The sequence below is a fragment of the Heptranchias perlo genome, chromosome 40 (assembly GCF_035084215.1).
Source record: "Heptranchias perlo isolate sHepPer1 chromosome 40, sHepPer1.hap1, whole genome shotgun sequence".
Taxonomy (NCBI): Eukaryota; Metazoa; Chordata; class Chondrichthyes; order Hexanchiformes; family Hexanchidae; genus Heptranchias; species Heptranchias perlo.
The window spans coordinates 11376559-11401210 of NC_090364.1; the positions used below are offsets into that span (position 1 = coordinate 11376559).

General features: G+C 41.2%; 1 protein-coding gene across 7 annotated transcripts in view; it reads right to left on the reverse strand.

The window, feature by feature from the left end:
* The window catches only part of LOC137305688 (activating transcription factor 7-interacting protein 1-like), a 166571-nt gene that overhangs the window by 90929 nt on the left and 50990 nt on the right, over positions 1-24652 (reverse strand). For 5 of the 7 annotated variants that reach the window (XM_067974598.1, XM_067974597.1, XM_067974596.1 and 2 more), the window contains exon 1: positions 14910-14981. The exons of the other annotated variants lie outside the window; for them this stretch is intronic. In XM_067974598.1, coding sequence (XP_067830699.1) covers positions 14910-14926 — 17 coding nt within the window. In that variant the 5' untranslated portion in view covers positions 14927-14981. Of the gene's footprint in view, positions 1-14909; positions 14982-24652 lie in introns of those variants that run through there. 7 annotated transcript variants of the gene reach the window in all.

The window sequence follows — 24652 nt, forward strand, 5'->3', positions numbered from 1 at the left end:
ATAGACACTGTGATTTTTAATTTCTTCAGTGCAATATGCTTTTTCCATCAGCCAGAGTCGGCCTTTTTTTCCCTTTGTGTGCATGCCCCACTGGCGACAGCACCAGTATAAACATTCTTCATTTATATAGCATTTATAACGTAACAAACCACACTGGGGTGCTTCACTGATCAGGGTCGAACCCAAGCAGGAAGGGAAAAATTAAGGCAATAAGACATGGTCAAAGAGATAGGCTTTTGTTAGGTGGGGAGGTATGAAGCAATCTGGAGGAGTCTGGAGAGTGTGTTTCAGAATGTGGGACAAGTTGACTGAAAGCTCTGCCAGTGATAGTTAAGAGTGTAAGGAAGAAGTACACAGTAAACTAGAGAAGGAAGACTGAACCATGCAAGAAGAGAATCAAGGCTGGAGGACATTGCAGAGGTAGGGAGCAGTGAAGTTATGAAAGGATTTGTACACAAGGGTTTTGAAGTCCACATGCTGAGGAATGGGAACCAATGAAAGTCGGCGTGAAAAGAGATAACAGGTGAGGAGAACTTTCTGTGACATGGGTTGAAGGTGGGAGAATTCTGGATGAATTGAAGTTTATATAGGATGCAGTTTTGGACACTGGTGAGGAGAGCATTGGAAAGTCAAGTCTGAGGATCACAAAGGAATAAATGAGATGCAAAATGCAACAGGAGCACAGTGTTTTATAAACAACACAAACAATGCTTTGACATGTTAAAACATCCCATAAGATGTATGATGAATAACTGCAGGAATTTTATTTATTTAAGCATTTTGTTCATGTTAGAGCTCCAGGGCTAAGCATTTCTTTTCTACTGCGCAAGGCAAGTGACAGCTAACAAATTTTAAATACTTAAATTTCTTAACTTCTTTTAAGACTATTTTTAAAGTTCAACTTTTTAAAAATTATATATACTTCCCCTCTCCCCAGCTCCACCCCCTTCTAGGACTCCTGGTCTTTTTTTTGCCAGTTAGCCAGCTCTCTCCACCCAGAATACAGCTGTTAAAAAAATAATTCCTGCTCTACCCTATTTCTCACTAAAAACATTTGAATTTGATCAGCATTGCAAGTCAAAATAAGCGTCGGGGACCCAGACATGATCCAGATCCAGCAATCAGTATTTAATATGCCAAGCAAGCTCCCAAGAATAGAATTTGTACCTAAATGTGTTCCTTTTCCTTTCAAAATTTCAGATATCTCCCAGGCATAAATTTAACTGAATAGATCTAAACTGAATAAATTAACTTTGATTTGTGATAAGGATGTAAAGCTTACAATTGCTCCTGGCAATTTTCCAGCTAAGCAGCTTCATTTGAATAGAAGATACAAGTTTAAAAAGGAAAACCAAACTTGTAAAAGAGATGTAGACTAGAGACTTATTGGCTTTATTTCCAAAAAAGAGGGGCAGGATCGTCTCCAATGGCTTAATTGGCAAATGCTTTTCCCACTGTGGAACTAAGCCATATAAACCAGGAAGGCTGAAGTCCACTATGCTGCTTTAGCTGATCTCAGCCAAGGAGCAGATGTGTTACAATTAGCGTCAGCAATCCAAGGTAAACGGGGTGGGCATAGATAAAATACAGTGAGGATTCTTGCTCCTGATCACTAGTCATTGAACCATATTATGAGGTATTGTAGGGCACTGTACCCTCTAAACTAAGTGCATGCACGGCCACTCAGCAGTCTGTTGTGGGCCACGCACTTAAACATTCCGTCCGCACACCAAACCAGTGCTCTCGGCCCCTCTCTCACACTGGCCAGTTCCCAGGCCCTTCTCCAACTCTGCCTCCCCGGTTCCCAGTGCTCCAGGCCGAGGTAGGCTGCTCTGCCTCTGGTGCTGGAGAATGTCCGGAGGTCCGAGCGCCCAATCCTGCGGCTCCGGCCCCAGCCACCCCATTGTTTACTGGGTTGCTAGAAAATGCAGTCGGTAATCAGCTGATTGGCTGCGTGGAAACCAGACCGGGAAATAAAATCGAAACCGATGCGCTTATCAGACAGTCAGAGACCAGGCACCTCCACCCAATCAATCAGTCAGAGACCAGGCACCTCCACCCAATCAATCAGTCAGAGACCAGGCACCTCCACCCAATCAATCAATCAGTCAGAGACCAGGCACCTCCACCCAATCAATCGATCAGTCAGAGACCAGGCACCTCCACCCAATCAGTCAGAGACCAGGCACCTCCACCCAATCAATCAGTCAGAGACCAGGCACCTCCACCCAATCAGTCAGAGACCAGGCACCTCCACCCAATCAATCAATCAGTCAGAGACCAGGCACCTCCACCCAATCAATCAGTCAGAGACCAGGCACCTCCACCCAATCAATCAGTCAGAGACCAGGCACCTCCACCCAATCAATCAGAGACCAGGCACCTCCACCCAATCAATCGATCAGTCAGAGACCAGGCACCTCCACCCAATCAATCAGTCAGAGACCAGGCACCTCCACCCAATCAATCAATCAGTCAGAGACCAGGCACCTCCACCCAATCAATCAATCAGTCAGAGACCAGGCACCTCCACCCAATCAATCAATCAGTCAGAGACCAGGCACCTCCACCCAATCAGTCAGAGACCAGGCACCTCCACCCAATCAATCAGTCAGAGACCAGGCACCTCCACCCAATCAGTCAGAGACCAGGCACCTCCACCCAATCAATCAATCAGTCAGAGACCAGGCACCTCCACCCAATCAATCAGTCAGAGACCAGGCACCTCCACCCAATCAATCAGTCAGAGACCAGGCACCTCCACCCAATCAATCAGAGACCAGGCACCTCCACCCAATCAATCGATCAGTCAGAGACCAGGCACCTCCACCCAATCAATCAGTCAGAGACCAGGCACCTCCACCCAATCAATCAATCAGTCAGAGACCAGGCACCTCCACCCAATCAATCAATCAGTCAGAGACCAGGCACCTCCACCCAATCAATCAATCAGTCAGAGACCAGGCACCTCCACCCAATCAATCAATCAGTCAGAGACCAGGCACCTCCACCCAATCAATCAGTCAGAGACCAGGCACCTCCACCCAATCAATCAGTCAGAGACCAGGCACCTCCACCCAATCAATCAGTCAGAGACCAGGCACCTCCACCCAATCAATCAGTCAGAGACCAGGCACCTCCACCCAATCAATCAGTCAGAGACCAGGCACCTCCACCCAATCAGAGACCAGGCACCTCCACCCAATCAATCAATCAGTCAGAGACCAGGCACCTCCACCCAATCAATCAATCAGTCAGAGACCAGGCACCTCCACCCAATCAGTCAGAGACCAGGCACCTCCACATAATCAGTCAGAGACCAGGTGCCCATACATGGAGGCAGCCAAAACTAGTGAGATCCGCAAGATGTACAATTGGAATGCAATAATTTTTTAAAACCCTGCTTAGGATTCAATGGAAGGGCGGAGGGGAAAGAGAGCTTTAATTAAATTGTTCCTTATCCCCAAATTCACACTGACTAACGAAGACAGCTGTTTTGTATTTGACTCAATTTAAAAATTCTGATTCAAACAGAATAAATCGTGTGCAGTCATTAAGCTGATTCAACAAAAAGCTGATTGGAATTGTTCCCATCAGATAATTTTAATAAAATACGAGACTGGTCTGCTCAATCCTAGTGCAACTTAAGAAACTCAGTTCATAAACTGTATCTATTTATCAGCCAATATAACATGAAATTGTTACAATTATCCATTATTTTGTACATTTGTTCTGTTTGTTATTTATCCTGAATAATGTTTTCTAAAAAGTTGTTCTATTCAAAGTTGTGATTTTTTTTTTTAAAACTGTGGCGCGCACAGCCTTTATATTGGCACACAAACCCAAATTCATTCCGCACATGGCCGAAAAAAATTAGGAGGGAACCTTGCTATAGGGCAGCCAGTGCCTGTGGAACTGTACCCCAGCATGAGTTGGTATTTTAAAAATCAAAGAAGATAAACACAACCAATCTTCGAGAAACCCTTCAAAAAGCAATGGATGTTCTCTTGATGGGAACTCTCCCATAAAGGAATGGAAAGTGGACATGGTTACAGTATACACAATAATACAGCTGAACTTTAAACTCTTACTGATCATTGACTGGATGAAAAGACAAGACATGAAGAATAAACACAGTGGCCAGGGGAGGGAGGGGTCCTGGCCCTGATAGGTGCCATCGGAAAAGTCACTTCTCTTGCAACTGTACAGTTTTCTGTGAGTACTAGGCACCTGCAAAACTACAGGTGTAGACAAGCTACAGCGGCAACCATTGATGACTTAGCCACTAATTCTCAATATAAAGTAGTCATGATGTGGAGATGCCGGTGATGGACTGGGGTTGACAATTGTAAACAATTTTACAACACCAAGTTATAGTCCAGCAATTTTATTTTAAATTCACAAGCTTTCGGAGGCTACCTCCTTCCTCAGGTGAACGATACCTGAGGAAGGAGGTAGCCTCCGAAAGCTTGTGAATTTAAAATAAAATTGCTGGACTATAACTTGGTGTTGTAAAATTGTTTACAATATAAAGTAGGCATAGATGCCAGATTTCTTCCAGCTTTCTGTAAAGCCCATGGAAGTACATTGAGAGGTAAAATGAATATAATCCTGACTTTTCTCTCTATTTCTGAGGTCACATTGGGAATCTGCAAGAACCAGGTGTGCGACCAGGTGTGCACAAAGCTGTTGGGGAGCAAGTGGGAAAAAGCAACTGCAGTTTTCATCACAGTAGAAGTAAAAAAGACTTGCATTTACATAGCACCTTATCACATCCTCAGGAGATCCCACAGTGCTTCATAGCCAATGGATTACATTTGAAGTGTAGTCACATGTTATGTAGACAATCACAGCCAATCTGTGCACAGCAAAGTCCCACAAACAACAAATGAGATTAACTACCAGTTAATTTTTTTTGGTGTTATTGACTGAGGATGAAGATTGACCAGAAGAACTGCCTGCTCTTCCTTGAATAAAACGATGGGATGGTTAATCAGCCACCAGATGGAGCCTCGGTTTAACGTTAACCCTAGGTGAGAAAGCACCAAACAATGCATACTCCCTCAGTATGGTACTGAAGCGTCAGCCTAGATTACATGCTCACGTCCTGTAGTAGGACTTGAACCCACAACCTCCTGTTTCAGAGGCAACACTGCTACCAACTGAGCCAAGCTGACCAAGTTCCATGATATCAGGGTTATGTACAGACCAGAGGGAGGAGCTGCAGTTGAATGCTCTTGCCCAAAGTAAAGAGATCCACCTGGGAGGCCCAACTTTGCAAGAGATCATGCAGACAACCATCTTTGTGAAGTCCCATTCACGGATAATAATAATTGTTCTTCTGTTGACTAAATCCATCACAAACTTCACTGTATATGCCACATGCTGATGTGTCCATATAGCTTTGCAACTCCTGAGCCAGTGCCCAAATCTCTAGGGCATCTGGACAGTCTTTGTGCTTGTTCTGATATTTTACCCAAGACAATTCTCCTGTGTTTAGGGTTGGAGGAACTGTATCATGAAGCCTGCAACTAAAACCTGTTGAAATTCCCATAAGAGGACACCAATTCTGGAAAGAGAGAAAAAAAAACGATGGTGATTGTTGTTTTACAATTTGAGAGTATATCCACCATAGTATTACCCTGGCCAGCACAAATCTGCTGGATTAGAGCCATTAGCACCATGGTATAAGATGATTTGAGGGAAACCGCACTAAAATGATTGTGTTGCTTAAGCTTTAGAAAGTACCTCAACACAGAACTATAAAAATGGCTACTCTGGTGTACAGATTTGAAAATCTTTGCTCAAAAACAACAGGTTCAGGATATCCAAATTTCTGCCTTCCAGATGAGGCAGGTAAAGTCCTTTAAGAAGATGAAGTTATTTCTTGAGGTGGTCTTTTGTCCTGTCCTCAGCACTACAGGATCTTCCCCACAATTCCTCATATTACAAGAGATGATCCATCAATATTCCTTGGGATGTAGGTACAAACACAGGCACGAGGCATGAGAAAATGACACTTTTGAACAGATTTTTTTTAAAATTAGGACCTAAATAAAATTCAAAAGATAGTGACTTGGCTGGTATGGATGGATAGTCATGTTCCTGTATGGTGTTGTTCTTGACTACAAAGAGAGTTGTTGCCATATAGTCTATCAAGGAACACAGGCCTGGAATGGTAAGGATATATCAGTAACTTTTGAGGGGGTAATGGGAAATATGAAATTCAGTCTGGAAGCAGGCACATGTCCCAGGTTGCATTTTTTATTAAAAAAGTGAGGGGAACACATGAAAAATGGCAACCCACCCTCAAAGGGAATCAACAATCCACTAACTTATCAGCAGCCAATCAAAACATTAGAGCTCTCTGATGCCAAGGTGAAGCAGACACGGGCATTTGTAAGTAAGAAATTCAAAACAAAATTGAAGGCACAATCCTCATTTTGGAGCATGCCACAAGCATACATACTCTCCTATTTATTGTGGATTATTTTTCTGAGGCATAGGGGTCTTCCTTTAAATGAGATTTTTCTGCAGTTTGTCTATACTGAATATCACGGACAAGAAGGGACCTCTTCTGTGCCCATAAATTATTCACATGGAAATCAGTTAAAACCAGCTAGAAGCCAGGATCTGCCCACAGTTTTTTGCTTACGCCCAGGTGGCAAGTGAGGTTCCACATCACGGCAGTAGTCAAGTAGTACCACCACAGTGGTAGTCAACATGAGTGATGGAAGAAAATCTGGCCAACTGGTGACTACAGGTAGGTTTAACCGGTCCAGAAGAACATACCAGTTCGAGCCAGGCTTCTCTGGTGATGCCGCTGTTGCAGTTGTCAAAAAATATAAGCCCAGAACCTCAGATAATGTACAGGGCATTCATACACCAAGCCACAGGCTCAATGAGTTCACAATATCCAATTGCATCAACTGATGCAGATAGGTCATTGCTGGCCTCTGATCCAAGAGTGCTCCATTTGAGCCTGGTATCAATAGGTAGGACACCTGGTGCTAAAGCAGAGGCTAGCTAGATAAATGCTGCCATGTGGGTTGTACGGTCTTCCATGACTGTTGAGATAGAGTTGATGATCCCCCTCAAGAAACTGACATTGAGGAGATCCATTGTTGAAGCCTAGAGGTCTACTAAATGAAGTTGGAAGTCATCGTATGAGCCCCACTTCTTGATCCAGAAAAGCAGGTGCTAAGATTTTGAAAGAAGGAGACAAAGAACTTGCATTTATATAGTGCCATAAACGACCTCAGGACCCCCCAAAGTGCTTTACAGCTAATTAAATACTTTTGAAGTATAGTCACTGTTGTAATGTAGGGAAACACAACAGCCAATATATACACAGCAAGGTCCCACAAACAGCACTGAAATAAATGACCAGATAATCTGTCGTAGTGATGCTGATTGAGGGATAAATATTGGCTAGGACACTGAGAATTCCCTATCTCTTCTTCAAATAGTGCAATGGAATCTTTTACATCCAGATAGCGCAGATGAGGCCTCGGTTTATCGTCTCATCCAAATGATGGCACCTCTGACAGCACAGCACTCCCTCAGTGCTGCACTGAAGTGTTAGCTTGGGTTATGTTCTCAAGTCTCTAGAGTGGGGTTTGAACTTTGTCAGAGAGAGTGCTACTACTGAGTCAAGGCTGACACCGCAGTTGTGGCACTTGCCTCTGAATCAGAAGCTACACCATCTTGACAAGAACCAATGATTTTGCAATAACCAATGTATCTCTCAAAGAGGTATTAGTCAGTGAAGGCTCCTATTGGACTGATCCAATAAGATACCCTGTTCATTTTTGCTACACTGACTTCTGCTCCAGGAACATCTCTGACACAATCTAACTTTGAAGCTTCTAGCTGGAGTTGGAGGAGCATAGGCAAGTCCCAAAGGATCTCAATGACATAATCCGGGTCTTGCCAATCCTTGTAGTGTATAACTCAACAATTCTGGATTTGAAGGTTTAATGGTCTGTGATAGATTCTTTATTTAATGTGGAATTCTTACTCTTGAATTTAGTTGAACTTGGAAGCTTTAATTACACACAAGAGTATTGAAAAATACGACGCTATCTTCTGATATCATCTACTAGCATTTTGGGCTTTCAAAGGCAAGCCTCACTGACATCTGAACTAGACCATGCAATTTGGAAAACCGATGCTTTGAATTTCGAGCAGCAACTATGATGAATATTGCACTTTGGAAACAACCTATGGCAAAATGTGCAAATCGTGAATCTGGATGTTAACAATGGCCAAAACTGATAATATCTGACTGTTGACTTTTTAAAAAATATATTAAAAACCCAGCTAACACCAGCTGCGATAACAAAAATGCACACCATGACCAGAAGGCAAAACTAAAGTGGCAAAAGTTATTAGAAAGCTTAAACCAAATATTTGGATTAGAAAGATTATTTTTGCAAAATCCTTCCATCATGTCAGAATGGTTACAGCACAGAAGGCGGCCATTCCACTCGTCGAGCACGTGCCGGCTCTCTGCAAGAGCAATCCAGCTCATCCCATTTCCCCCACAGCCCTGCAAATTTTTTTCCTTCAAGTACTTATCAAATTCCCTTTTGAAAGCCACGATTGAATCTGCCTCCACCACCTGCATTCCAGATCATAACCACTTGCTATGTAAAAAAAGTTTTTCCTCATGTCACCTTTGGTTCTTTTGCCAATCACCTTAAATCTGTGTCCTCTGGTTCTCGACCCTTCTGCCAATAGGAACAGTTTCTCTATCTACTGTGTCTGGACCCCTCACGATTTTGAACACCTCTATCAAATCTCCTCTCAACCTTCTCTAGCTGCTTGAATATCTGACCTTGATATTCAAGGAGAAAAAGGACTAGGAGGCTATACTGGTGCTCACATTGTGCCAAGGCAAGCCATGGTGCAGAAATTCAATGCCGGCAGAGAATGGCATGGAGACAAATCATAGCCAAAGTGACTGGTGATAAGTCGTCCTTAGATGGAGAGAATTAGATAAAAAGATGGCTTTTTCCATGAACTTTTATTTTTTTAGTTTAGTCTTTTGAAATCTTGTCAGGAGTTGAAAGCAAAACAATAGTTACAGGAAGGTAAGGAATTCCAGTGTGACCACTTATGGAGTCAGAAAATCAACAATTAGGGGAAAAAGAAGTCCTCAAAATGATTCAGTAAATTGTCTCCATATTCAACTATTAAAGCCAATGCAGCACATGGTAACTCCAGCATGATCACAAGATAGTTATGGATGAGTAAGGCCATTCGGCCCATCTAAATTCATCCACCCAGAAAGTTCTCCCATTGCAGCATCCAAATGTTTCTTAAATGGTTCCAGGATTTTTGGCTCCACTACTCTATCTGGAACTCCATTCCTTATGTTGATCACGTTGCACGAATAACTACTTCCTGATATCGGTCATAAGTTTACCTTTTACTAGTATGAATCTGTAACCACTTGTTCTACTATCACAATTTAATTTAAAAATAGTATTCTGGATTACCTTTTCCATTCCTATATCTATCTTTTATTTCTCCAGAAGACCACCTCTCAGAGGCCTCTTTTCCAGGCCCAAGTCTTTCCTCATAACTCAGGCCCGACACTAGGGATAGCCTCGTGGCTCTTATCTGCACTACCTCCAGTACTTCGATGTCTTCCCCATGTCTTGGTAAACTAGTACTGGAGGCAGGATTCAAGCTGTGGTCTGATCAGAGCACGATACAGTTTGACCACAACTTCCTCTGGCTTGCATTCTACTGTTTTGGCTTTGTTGCTTGCTGCCCTGCACTCGTTAGGCATGTCTAGCATTGAGCCTACTAAGACACCTAAGGTCTCTGTTTCATCCTTAGCTACTTCAACATAATTCAAGGAGTATGTTGCCTATTTTTCCTCCTTATGTTATTATGCACTTGTTTGCATTAAATTTCACATGCCATTGTTTTGTCCACACACATTTTATCCAACTGATTCCGTAATTTCTGAGCTGCCTCCTCAGATCCAACTGGCCCTCTTACTTTGGTATTGGCTGCAAATCTGAACTCAGCATCGAGTTTCTGATTATAGGTCATTTACGCAAGTTAGGAACAGTAGTGGTCCCAACACCGAGCTGTGGAGCACCCCACTCAGTACTTCGCCACCCCACCCAGACATAACTCCTCCAACAAGTGTTAGTTTTCTACCCTTCAGCCAGTTTGTTAGCCGCTCCCAGGGTTTACCTGGAGTTTAACAGCTTTTCATGCAGAACTTGGTCAAATCCCTTTTGAAAGTTTAGGTACACTCTCCAACGACTTTCCACTGTCCACGTGGCATCAATTCCTCAAAGAAATCGAGGCAGTTGGTCAGACAGGATCTTCCCCTTCGGAATCCATGTTGACTGCTGTTTACCCATCACCTTTTGAATTAATGAGAGCAAGAATCTACCATACCACAGAACAGAAAGCAAACACTCAGAATAAAGAAAACCACTTGAAGGAAATGTTATCCAACTGCACAGGGAAGGCAACATGTAATTGAAAAACAGATTAATATTCGTACTAGGTGTAGCAAGTTAGAAAAAATACACACTCTTACAGTACAGGGAAGGATGGTTCCATTGACTAGTGCAAAGACAGGATTCTGAAGGGTGGCTTCTGGAAACAACTTTACCCTCTAATGTAGCTGCATTTTGTTGCCGAATTTCAATACAAAGTATGATGCACTATAAATAATTCTGTTCAGTTTTTTAAAAACTGTAAATAAGCTGTACTGCATAATGGAGTTGTACAGTAAAGGTAAATAGAATATTTACTGAGTGTAGACATTTTTATACAGGTTTAAAAAAGAAAAAGAAAGTCATTGCATACAGGAGGGAAACGAGAGAGAAAAAGAGAAAAAACATTATAATACACTTTTGCCTCAAGGGAAGGAGGTGAAACAACAGACTCATAGTAGAACTCTGATGGAGCTCACAGTGCCAGACAATACCTTATAGCACTTGTACACTCATCCCATTTTTGCTTCACCTACAAAATACCAACTTAAAAACACATGGCGATCTAAGCTATGGACAAAAAGCACAAAATTCCACACTCCCTTACCCGAGCCAACTTTCGTTACTATAAATGTCTACTGTACCCATTACAGTACAGGCCATGCACAATTCATACTGCTCCATGTTCTGCACTCAAGAATCCCAAGAAAAAGTGCAATAATAAAACCAAATCAGCAAGGGTTTCTTTTTGTTTAAAACATACCAGAATTCACAACCCTAGGTTATGATTAGAATACCTAACAGGAGTGGGAGTGAATGGTTATTTCACACTCAGGAGGCAGGTTTACCCTAACTCAATCTAAGGTCAAGAACCTAACTGTAAAGAAGCAGATCAAATTAGTGGATATTCTTCTGCACGCCAACAGGGAGCAGCAGCGAGGCTGTTAGTAGGCAATTGTAGCAATTGGTATGCTAGTAAATGCTTCTAGAATTTTCTGGCAAAGAATTGGATTCTGTATGTTAGACAGCAGCTACAAAGAGATTTGGCTGTGTTAAAACATTTTTTTAAAACCACACAGCCAAAACAGGTCACCACAATTTTGTCACGGCCTGTTTACCCAACTTCTTCTGGTACCGATATTTCATAGTCTGATAAGCAAACAATGAATCTCTTGACATATTGTTGCCTTTCACAATCTACTGTGTGCTTTTATAGAATGTAGAAATTCAAAGCCCACTGTAGAGATGGCATGAGAACACTAGACATTGGAAAGAGGTGGGGCCTACATAAACAAAGGGAAAGTGCTTGAGCCTCACTAAAACTGGCCTGTTTTTCCAACAGTGAGTGATTTTACTTGGGCAGCACTTCCTGCCTCATTAACCACTAGACAGCAAAACACAAACTATAAATTCAGCCACAGGTTCTTCCAAATGAACTTCTAAAACAATTTCTGCAGTAACCTGCTATTTTTACACTGCACCTAATTCCTAAATAAAACATGGAGATTAATTCCCCAAGCTGACCGTCAAGCATCCATTTTGTAGCAAGTAAAGTGAACTTAGGAATTTTTAAAAATCTGCTGCATTTATCAAGAAAGCAAATTTTAAATTCAGTGATTCCCAAAGAGGTTTATTACTGTATGGCAAATAGCAACTCCCCATTTTAAACCTCACCTGAATTTAGGATACTATCGGTTCTATCAAATGTCCTTGCATTCCATCTCGTCCCTCAATTCCTTCCCCTCACTTAACTGTCTCAACTCGATAATCATCTGAGTGCTCAATATCCTGTCATTGCAGTACTCAGTTCCTGTCCCCTAAAGTGCCTCATTAGACACTTAATTTGTCCCAATGTCATGCTGAATGAAATCTTTTCTTCTATTCCTACAATATATTTTGTACTCTTGAACATTTCTCCATCCTGCTAACTTCGTCTCCCTCTAGTTTCTCATGAGAAAGGCACATAGCTGGAATGCCATCTAACCAGTTTATTTTTCAGTGTGTACCCTATAATCACCCACTTATATGCAGTTAACATGACAATGCACTACCCCACTTTGAACCTGCAAGTACTTTACAGCCAGTAGGTTAGGTAAGTTGCTAATATGCCACTAATGTGATGTTAAAATAAATCTACGGGCATTTTGAATGGCTGCACAAAATAAATACAAAAACATGCAGTTCATTTGGCCAATCCTGCAGAGTTCTTTATGGTCCTGCACTTCCTATTTAACACATGGAATCTGAACTTTATTTCACTAAAAAGGTAACTCTGGCACATTATTGCCTGAGCCAGGGATCTTTGATTTCACCACACAAATACTATCCTTAAATTCAGCTTGTACTGCATAGTTAGTTACAAGCTGGTATTTGCACCTGCACTAGGGTTTAATTGCAGAAAGGGAAGTGAGATATACCAGTGCTGTGATAATTGCAGCCAAGTTCTATTTTTAAAAGCAGGTCATTTCCCCTTTAGAAATGTGCAGCAAACCCTCTAGTCATATTACCTCGTCTTGTCGTCCAACCTTCACAATGACACCAGAGGGCACTCTTGCTCATCATCTATGTGCCAGTTTCTCACCAAAAAGAGCAAGAGTGCGTCAGCCACTGGAATTTTTAAAAATAACATCTGCAATATTCTAGCTTGGTATTAAGTATTTTTCAATGTGCATATATTTGAATTGTTTAACAGGATGAACAAATTGTCTCCCTTAAACAGGAGCTAGCACAAACACTTAACACACCCATTTTTAAAAAGGAACCTGACTTGTTTCCAATAAGCAGGACCGTTGCGGTTTATTTAATCAAAAGAAACTAAGTTTTCTCACATTCCCAAATTGGTTTCATGCTGTTTACTTCAGTTAAGAGGAACCCTTTCAACCAGATCTTTTTGATCCTCTGCTATAATGCATATTTAATCCTCCCACTGGTAGTTAAAACCATACATTGTGAAAAGGCAAAAGAAGTTTTTGTGCATTTTATTTAGTAAACCACAAACAACAAGTAGCGGTCTTTCCTGGTGATGTGCAGTGCTGCAGAACATGCAACAGCTTTTATTATGAGCTCACCATAATATAGTGATTGCCATCCATTGTTTCAAAACTTTTAAAAATCACCAACATTTATACCAATCTTCCCCATGAGATGCTGTATTGTTAAATAGATAATATGGACACGGTGCATTTACATTCACTCAGTGATTTAGGCAGAGGGAAAAATGAGCACCCCTTTGTCCTTGGAGGAAACAAGGGACACGTGACAAGGGTCATTTCCATAACACTAATCCTTCTATCATTCCTAAATTCTGCTACTGTGAAAAACGGTAAGATATACCATTGCATGCACTGTCCTGATAACTAGTTGCCACACGTATTCTGTAATCCTGACCTTGTACTTTGAAGGAGATAAAAGGGAAATGCTGAACAGATTATCTATCTGCCCTCCAGCACAGGCATGGGCAGGCCTGCCATTGGGAGACGCCAGATCTGCCTTCTGGGCTATTTACGGTAATCTATTATACTGCAGTCAACAGTAATTCCTGCAGCTTCTCTGTCACATAAGGGCCAAATAATCTCAATACTTTTTTTTTAAATCTGCATTTTCATAAAATGCATTTTTGTCATGTTATGCATTCAATTTTAATAGGGAAAAAAATCATATGCTTTCAGGCTGGCATTTAAGTTATCTTACTCAGAGCAAGTCCATACACGATTTTCTTGCCTCAGTTTTAGATACGAAAAATCTTCCAACAGTAAGTGAAGTCTTCATTCAAAAACTGCAGATTAAATTCTCAAACAAAAGATAATGCAACAACATCTTAAATTACTGCCATTCCTAAAGCCAGTTCACACAGAAAGCTGTTAATTTGGGTTTAATGATTCGCAGTTAAGTAAAATCAGAATAAAAACACCTGTTTGCAAGGGAGGAATAACTCAAAACAAACCCAGTAGACATTGGCTACATGTAATCATGCTGCTAATCTGCCGCGAGTTTTCCCAAGTGACCATGTTGTCAGGCAACACCTCGCCCTCCTGCTTTGCTCCCCCAAGTCCCCTATTCAATGTTAATGAAAAATGCTGCCAAAATCTAATCCCAATCATATCTGGTTTATCCATCCCATGATGCACCACGCATACTCTTTCTACTTTCGGAACCACAGCACTATGTGATAAAATTACTGTGAAACGTGGATCAACGGATAAACAATTGTTGCCCCAATTCTTCATTGTATTAAGTAACGAATCGCTGTATTTGTTCAATGTAACCAGACACACAGCTTTAATCCTGAAGCATGGAAAACGCTGTTATGTCAAAGCTAAATTCCCCTGAATGTGTACATAATTTTTCAATAAATGTAGTTTGCAAAATATTGTGCCATAAAATAAACTTTAAAAATAATTTCTGTATTGTGGAATACAAGTGTAAAAATACTGGACATACCCATGAGGGAGCCCCATGCAGCCATTTTGTAACTCAGTCAGTCTCAGCAACGGCAGAAAAAAGACCTCACCTTCTTTGAAGTCACAGCACTTGGGGGGGAGGGGGGGGCGAAGTGGGGGGGGGAGGGGTGAATACCTGCTGTCTGATAGGTCTGCATAATCAGCCCTGCAACAGCCAATAAGGAACTGCTCAGAACTGAGCAATCAGCAGCCAGCCCTGTGAAGTTCGCCTGGCAACAGACTGAGGGGCAAAGGAGGTGATTATATGGTAATGAAAGGAGGGTGTGAAAAAGAGAGACATATTGCTCGAAATGTGAAGACAATCATCAGAATCTGATAGCTTGAGCCAGTTATATAAATTGGCTGTTATTAAAATATAAACGATCACAAGAATCATCAAAAAACCTTCCCTGTCATATAACCAGGTTTACATGAACACACCTCTGTCCACTGCAGTAGAGAGAACGTCGCTAATCAATTAACACGATTAGTAGAAACTGCATGTTTTTACAGAGGGCTAGCATGCTGTATATAGGGATATCGATCTGGATGCAACAGTTCTCACACCGCCACAAAATTTCCCTATGAAAAACAGCTTTTAGGCTTTAAACATGACACGAGGACAGACCATATTTGCCGACACAGCAGCAAATACTACACCAGCTCTTCACAGTTCCCTCATGACATATAGTTGAGTGACCCACGGGTTCAATTCAACACACAACTACCTCAAATACACATACAGCCTCCCCCGCGGCCTGTTCTCTCCCCACCCACAACAAATACAAACAAATTACATTTGTATACTCAAGTGCATTTTGGGGGAGGGGGGAGAAAAGAGAGAACCAGAACGGGAAAATGCCACGGCTGTGAAATCACTACTCACAAGCCATTTTCAGTAAATGATTCATACATCTGACAATTCTATAACCACCCATCACCCACAAGTTCTCCTACAACACACTGTTTATTTAGGGTAGCTGTAACACTTGAGATGCTCCCAAACACAACAAACATTCATAGTTCTTTTAAAAAGCAGTCAGCAACCCTATTCATTTGGATGCCTCAAGGTCATTCAAGGTGTAGCTGTCAGAACTACTCGATGAATTATCTTGCACACACAAAAAAAAATGTCTTACATGCATTGCTGCCTGCATCAGACTTTCCTGGTGAACTATGATAAATTAATTTGGCGCACGGTGTGACGAAACTTAAAATGTGCTTTCTGATATAATTACTGTGGCGATGACCAGTTTTGCTGCACGGAGGGAAGACAGTCGACTCCTAACCCTCCGGTCAACATCTAAGGAACCCATGTAATTAACCTGATATAACAGTGTTAAAAACGCCAAGCTGCCGCAAGATTTACCACAAGTGTTTGTTGCTAACTTTGATTTTCATGACTAGCTGTACTGAAATTAACGTATACACACGTGCCCACATATATGTCTACACACACATACATGTAGAAACACACACGTTTACCTGCACGCACACGTATGTTACACACCTATACACGCCGACACACACGTACATCTACTCATGTTGACATACGTACGTCTGCACACATGTCCATACATGCACACGCATGTCTACCCACATACACGTCTACATGCACACACATCTACACAGACATGTATGTCTACAGCCCCCCACACATATGTACACATGTATAAACACATGCACACAAAGTTGTGGCTTAAAGCTCGGTGGGTCCTCAATTACTCACCAACACAGGCTGCCTGTTTTAGTGTACACAACAAAAGGAAAAGGCAAACGGTCATAGCCAAGCATTTGTTTGCCCTAAATTAGCAAATGACAGGAGGAAAGGCTTCAAACGGGACTCAACCTGATGACAACATCCCTCACCAAATCCGTAATTGGAATTTGTTGACTGACATTCTTCATTATGTAATGAGATGCAGGATTAGGAACAGCCATGCACAAGCTTCTTTTGGGCTATGATCTACCAAGAATAGCCAAATCTCAACCACCAACATAAAGGCAAGTACACGCAGTCCAATGCCAAGGTTCCAAAGTGCTATTGAAAGGAATGTTTTCCCAATAAAAACTATATCTTCATTTGATCAGGTAAAAGAACAAAACACAAATAAAGAACACCAGATCACCAAGTTAGCCTTTAGATTTTTCCCCAACTAAATGGGAAGAGAATTTAAAGGAGAATTACAAACACAAAATATTAATTTGGACAATACTGATCCACTTTACATTTTTTAAGCAAATCAATATGGTTATAACCACTGGTTGTCTGGCCATGCACAATAATTAGCTTCTCCAAAGGGCTTAATTACTGCCTCAAACAGTAAATCATTGGGACTGGCACCACATAAATGCAGATTCCTATTATGTTCACTGTACCTATGTTGGAACAGAGGCAATTACTGGCAGTATTAAGGATTTAGCATCTCTGAAAGTAGATTAATCGGCAAGCCCGGATGAAATGTATCCTAGGCTTTTAAAAGAAGCAAGGAAGGAAATAACGGAGGCTCTGACCATCATTTTCCAATCCTTCCTGGCTACTCGCATGGTGCCGGAGGATTGCTGACGTCGTACCGTTGTTTAAAACAGGGAGAAAGAGATAGACCGAGTAATTACAGGCCAGTCAATCTAACCTCGGTGGTGTGCAAATTATTGGAATCAATTCTGAGGGACAGCATAAATCGTCATTTAGAAAGGCACGGGTTAAATCAAGGACAGTCAGCATGGACTTGTTAAGGGAAGGTCGTGTCTCACTAACTTGATTGAATTTTTTGAGCAGGTAACAAGGAGGATCGACGAGGGTACCGCGTTTGATGTAGTGTACATGGATTTTAGCAAGGCTTTTGACAAGGTCCCCATGGCAGACTGCTCAGAAAAGTAAAAGCCCATGGGATCCAACGGAATGTGGCTAGTTGGATCCAAAATTCACTGAGTGGCAGGAAGCAAAAGGTAATGGTTGACTGTGTTTTTGCGACTGGAAGGCTGTTTCCAGGGGGTTCCACAAGGCTCAGTACTAAGTCCCTTGCTTTTTGTGGTATATATTAATGATTTGGACTTGAATGTGGAGGACTTGATCAAGAAGTTTGCAGATAATACAAAAATTGGCCATATGGTTGATAGTGAGGAGGAAAGCTGTAGACTGCAGGAAGATATCAATGGATTGGTCAGGTGGGCAGAAAAGTGGCAAATAGAATTCAATCCAGAGAAGTGTGAGGTAATGCATTTGGGGAGGGCAAACAAGGCAAGGGAGTACACAATAAATGGGAAGATACTGAGAGGTGTAAAGGAACAAAGGGACCTTGGAGTGCATGTCCACAGATCCTTGAAGGTAGCAGGACAGGTAGTTAAGGTGGTTAAAAAGGCATATGGGATATTTTCCTTTATTAGCTGAGGCATAGAATATAAGAGCAGGGAGGTTATGCTAGAACTATATAAAACACTGGTTATAACGGCCACAGCTTGAGTTCTGGTCACCACATTACAGGAAAGATGTGATAGCACTAGAGAGGATACAGAGGAGATTTACAAGGATGTTGCCAGGACTGGAGAATTTTAGCTATGAGAAAAGATTGGATAGGCTGAGGTTGTTTTCTTTGGAACAAAGGATGCTGAGGGGAGATTTAATTGAGATATATAAAATTATGACAGGGCTGGAGTGGATAGGAAGGGCCTATTTCCCTTAGCAGAGGGGTCAGTGACCAGGGGGCATAGATTTAAAGTAATTGGTAGAAGGATTAGAGGGGAGCTGAGGAGAAATGTTTTCACCCAGAGGGTGGTGGGGATCTGGAACTCACTGCCTGGAAGGGTGATAGAGGCAGAAATCCTCAACTCATTTGAAAAGTACTTGGATGGTCACTTGAAGTGCCATAACCTACAGGGCTACGGACCAAGTGCTGGAAAGTGGGATTAAACTGGATAGCTCTTCTTCGGCTGGCACGGGCACGACGGGCCGAATGGCCTCCTTCTGTGCCATAACTTTCTATGATTCTATGAATTGCAGGGAAATTTAACAGGTGTTCAAAATTATGAAAGGATGGTATAGGCTAGATAGAAAAGACCATTTCCTGTGGCTGAGGGGTCTAGAACAAGTGGACATAGATGTACGATTAAACATAAGAGATTTAGGACAGAGAGCAGGAGAAACGTCTCATTTTTAAAAAAAAGTTATGAGATTAGTTTATGATTGAAGCAGAGACCATGTCAACATTTAAGAACAGATTAGATTGTTGGTTGAAAGAAAGGGGAATAAAAGACATATGGAATCAAGGCAAATACACGGGATTAGGTCAAACACCTTGTTTCTGTGTATGTAATTCTATGCAATCGTTAGTGATGCAGAAAATTAATCTGCAAACAGAGCTGTTTGTTGCTACCAATGCAAGTACAATCTTTAACATTGCAAACAATTATGAGCACGGTGATAAGTTTCAGTCATATCCACTAGAATATCCATGTTGCTGACATTAGGGCCCCTTTTTCTGAAACATATAGAAACTTACCCAAAAAGGCAGAATGCTTGCTGACAACGGCAGGGGGTTGGGGGGGGGGGATATTCTGGATTAGGGCACCATCCTTTCACTACTAGAACCAGAACTTGAATCGAGTTAGGTTGATTGAAGGTATCTTTCTGGTGGTCCTGCATTCCCAGAGTTTCAGCAGACACAATCCAGGTCCTAATAAGCATGGGCTCACAGTAAAAGGCCAACTCTGGGTGATGGCTGGTGCCAATAAAAAAAGCTTTGCATGTAGCAACTGAAATACATTTAGAGTGAAGAATACTGTAACTACAGGGGTAACCTGAAAGTTCTACCTTTTTCACTCAATGTCTAAGTACAACTGATTTATACCAAGGTAGGAAGACCCCCACTCTTAAAATTGAGACCAGGTTGTAGCAACTAGGTACTCAGCACCTTGAGCTGTAACATAAACACAAGAAAGCTTCATGAAAACATGTAAATTAATTGGTTAGGTGGGATATTATTTAATGACCACGCACAAAAAAATTGGGGAAAAAAAACTTTGATAAGTTCCGACTCTCCAAAGTAAAATTACAGAGGAATCCCTTAACAATGCCAATCAAATTGAAATATCTACTTACAAAAGACTAGTGTTCAACAGATGATGGAATGACATCATTTGGTACCTTACCATGCAGGGGCATATTGGCAGAGGCCAGTATTGGTAGTGGCATGGTTAACATTCTCTCCCTTCACCCCCAAAACAAAAACACACAAACAGTTTAACCAATCCAATCATATGAGTTGTGGAATCTTGTGTTGTTGCAGTGAGAAAAATCAAACTCTCTACTGCGTCGTTCCTTGGTGACTTGCCCTTGCACATTTAGATGCAGCATTGATGGGAGTTATGTAACAATGGTCGCTATATTTGTGCTTGAAGAATGACTAAAGCCTCAGTACTTAATGCCTATGCCACACTGGTTGCAGCAGTCAAGAATTCCTCTGAGGCAACAGTCAAAGCCTTGATAAAGACACTAAACCGAGACTGGCATACCAGTCACTTTTGCTGCAAAACACATTAAGTACTTACTCCAGCAACTCACATGCTGGCCAACTTTGACAGTTCAGGTCAACAGCTGAGAGGAGCTGAGTGATTAAAATCCCAATTTCTTTATTGTAGTCCTCTTCATTAATGGGGAATACCTCACTGGTGCTACAGGTCTTAAATATTCCCAACATGACTATAATGTGTAGAGCTTTAATTTTACTGACCTGCAGCTCTTGTTCTTCAACAAGGAGTGGAGCTCTGCAAGGTCTGTTAACATACAATATTGGCCAGTGTCATCCTAGCCACCAAGATCACCTTCCCATTTTAAAACAGTCACGATAAGATCTGCAGGATAGTTTGGAACAGGTTGTTTCTGGATATTGCGTTCTCTCTAGCACTAGTTATCGGTATCAGTCACTGGATAGGACCCATGGAAAGCTGTACAAGTCTTTCTGGCAGCTGTCTTCAACTAAAATAATGACAAAACGTTAGAAAAATACATCCTACTGTGCTTGCAACATACAGTTGCCAATGATGGAAGGGAAAAGAAGCAAGCAGCATTATGTCTTAATTGAGCTGTTGCTGGTTTGCCTTCTGCCCAGGGACTGCCATTTAACAGTAGTGGCCCACCCTGTTGAATGACAAGATATATTAATTGATTGATGGAATTTGGACAAATAATTGACACGGGGAACCTTTTAAAGTCACTCAGTGAGTAGCTGGTCTCAGGTTTGAGTGTATTTGCCAAGTTAGCTGACCCCAGCTGAACGACAATAGGGGACTCAATTAGCTTTACATTGTATCAAATTTTGTTTGATAACGCTCCTGTACAGCAACTTGGGATGTTTTACTACATTAAAGGTGCAATATAAATGCAAGTTGTTGTTGTTTTGATTCTTTTATGTTTATGGCATTAATTATCTTTAGAAGCTCTGACCAAGCACCCCATCTTAGGGAAGGAAAAATTCTATCCCACTATCACTAGCCAGTGAGTTCCATGGGAGAAGGTAGGGAAGAGAGAAGAGAGAGAGAGCGGGGAGAGGAGAGAGAAAAAGGAGAGACACAGACAGACACACTTGAGGACAGCACTGGGCTCAGCTATTATGCTGCCATCCAGCTAAACAACTTGCTGACACTCTCAAACAGAGTGTGAAAATTGGGCACCAAGCACTCATGAAACTGTACTCTATCAAGGAATGAATACCTTCAGGAATCTGTAACCAAGCACAGAACTGGAATCGGTAATACCCAGCATCATTTTTACTAAAAGACAAACCCGTTGTCCATCCGCTGGTTGTGAACTGAGCAAAAATAATGTCTTTGAATGAGTCGGTGTCCCAAAAAGGCCTACACCAGTGCAAATTCCAATTAAGTCTGGGCCTAATGGATGAAGAAATACGGATAAAAAGAAAGTTTTTGAGAGAGAGAGAGAGAGAGAGAGAGAGAGAGAGAGAGAAAAAAAAGAGCATGAGAGAAGAGATCTCAGAAGCCAGTATTGAAGAATCATAGGGTGAAACCTTGTTACAATCTCATACAAATATCAGTGGCTGGATCTTCTTTAGGGCATGTCTGACAAAAATAAAATCCTTCCTGTTAAAAATGTAAACCTTGCATTCAAATTTTAAAAATGAAGACAACTCCGTTCTTAAATAGTTTCTAGGTACTTTACTGACAGCTTAAATGGCTGTTTGACAATGATTTGTCTAGGCCTAGGTATCTTTGATCAAGCGTAAATAAAGCTACAGGTTACTTTTGAAATGGAAAGAAAGGAAAACAATAATTTATGTAACACCTTTACCACATCCTCAGGGCATCCCAAAGCACTTTATAACCAATAAATTACTTTTTGAAATGCAGACTAGTCTGTAGACCAATGCAGCAGACAACTTGCACACAAACATCAAATGAATGAATGATCAGATAATGTGTCTTTGGTGGCATTGGTTTGAGGGAGGATTGAAGGCCAGGGCACGGGGAGAACTCCCTATACTCCAAGCAGTGCTATGATCATGTCCATCTAAAAAGGCAGACTGGGCCTCGATTGAACATCTTCAGTACCACACAGCTCAGTCTCAATTGTGCACTCAAGTTCATATTGGGGCTTGAACCCATGACCCTCTTGTGGCATCAGTGCTATCAACTAAGCCACGTAGTCACTAATTGCAGCTGATAATTTTAATTGTGATCTGCATCTCACATTGGAAGACTTGCATTGGTGTGACAGCAGTGACAGTAATTTAGTAGGGTGGGTATTTCAGCATCTGTAAATTAACAGCTGTAAATGTACCCAGCTGAGCATGTGTGTCTCTATTGAAAACTGTTGTGTCTTGTCCTACGACAAATCCTAATAGTTGTTTGGCTGTTCAATGCAACAAGCTTGGGGAGTGAAGGAGAAGACACCACCTTTATAGAAATTGCTTGAACCTTAAAGCAGAAAAACATTTTCATAATCATGAGTCTTCTAATGCACTCCACAATAAATGCAGGGTGAATAGATACAACAACTTGCATTTATATACTGAAGAGGAACCAAGCTCCATCAGCAATGCTTACATACCAGAGGCCATCTGATCTAGAATTAAGCTGAAAAATATCACACCATTATGCCATTCTGTATAAGCTAAATTACTGTCCAGAATTAATAAATAGTTCACAGAAGCAAGATACTATACAGCACAATCAGTAGTTTACATAAATAATTGTGTTGACTTTTTTTAAAAATAAAAGGCTGTAGTTCTTTCTACATCTCAAAGTCTTGATAAAATGGTTTCTATGTAACTGCTGCTTATGGAACTTGATCCATTTATCCGTAAATGTAGAAAAACAGAAACTGAAGAGCATTGGAAGACTCTGGTGTTTATGAAGATATTTTGCTTCTTTGAACTTACTGGCTAACCAAGGAGCAAACTGAGGTATGTTAACAATGACAAGATAGTGTCAATGCAAACACAAGTTCATTAGAAGATTACAATTACCTTTCATGGTTAGAGTTCTTCAATTGTTTAAAAACTCAACAAACCTACAGGACAAAGAGTTTCAAACACTTCAACCGTCGACACGCCGATCTTTAAAAATTAAGTATTCAAAATAGATAAATTTAAAAAAGGCATCTCTGAATAGGAAGCTTCCAACTATAAGTGCAGCCAGTTATGATGAGATAATATTTTACTATATCAAAACCAAGTGTTAATAACAGTCATGTTGCCAAGCATTCCTGTACATTACTGTGCTTTAGCGTAGCAAGACATTGGTTCACAACAATTGCCTCTATGGTGGGAAATCAATCTCAGCAAAGCCACCAAGGGGAGGTCACGTACTTTGCGAAAGGGAGAAAAGAGTAAAAGGAAACATACATCTACTTTCACTTTGGACACACATTCCAAATGTAGTCCATATTCCTGTTTCCAGTACAGCCATCCATAGTATTCAAAACCTGTGCCCATTCTTTTATCAAGTGATTGATTCTGCACTGTGCATCGATATAGATCACAGATAATTCCTCCTTCTGCCAGCAATTATGAACCAGTGTAACAAAGCTTCAAGCAATTTGCGGAAGTTTCCTTCACACCGCTGTTTTCTTCTGATATTAATGTTACAATGTGGGCAACACTTTTTGTTCATGTACATAGCACAGACATTTTCTATAAACAGACCCATGAACTGAAATTTGCTTTCTGATGTGTGACCTGAATGGGTTAAGTGTGCCACTGGACTCAATTATCCTTCTACGTCAGTATTTTGCACCAATCATAGATTGCCACATTATCTGTCTGCTCTGAAAGGTAAAATAAAATCACTGTTGGGTGTTGCATTTAGGCAGTAATTAAATTGTCAATTTTACTTACAAGAAAAATTATTACACTGAATCAAAAGAATGGAACAAATAACCAACAGTATAATTGTTTAGGCAATGCTTAAACTGTTCCAAAAAATAAGAATCCAAAATCTTAGCGGCCCTTTTCGTAATCTTTCAAAGGAATCTCTGAAATGTTATATGGCAAAGACTTTTCACGGAAACCTTGTAGGCCACCTCCACTGGAAACAGGCAGTCAAACAAGAAACTGGAAGATACAGGGAAAACCCACTCCTTTTTTCAATTTTTCTGGGTCGCCAAAAGGCAAATCAACACAAGATTGAAGAGGCTCTTTGTTAGTAGACAGACTCCCATAATATTAATCAAGCTTGTCACGCAAATGGATTGGGAAGGAACAGCAGCCCCTTGGCAGTCTGTTGGAATTG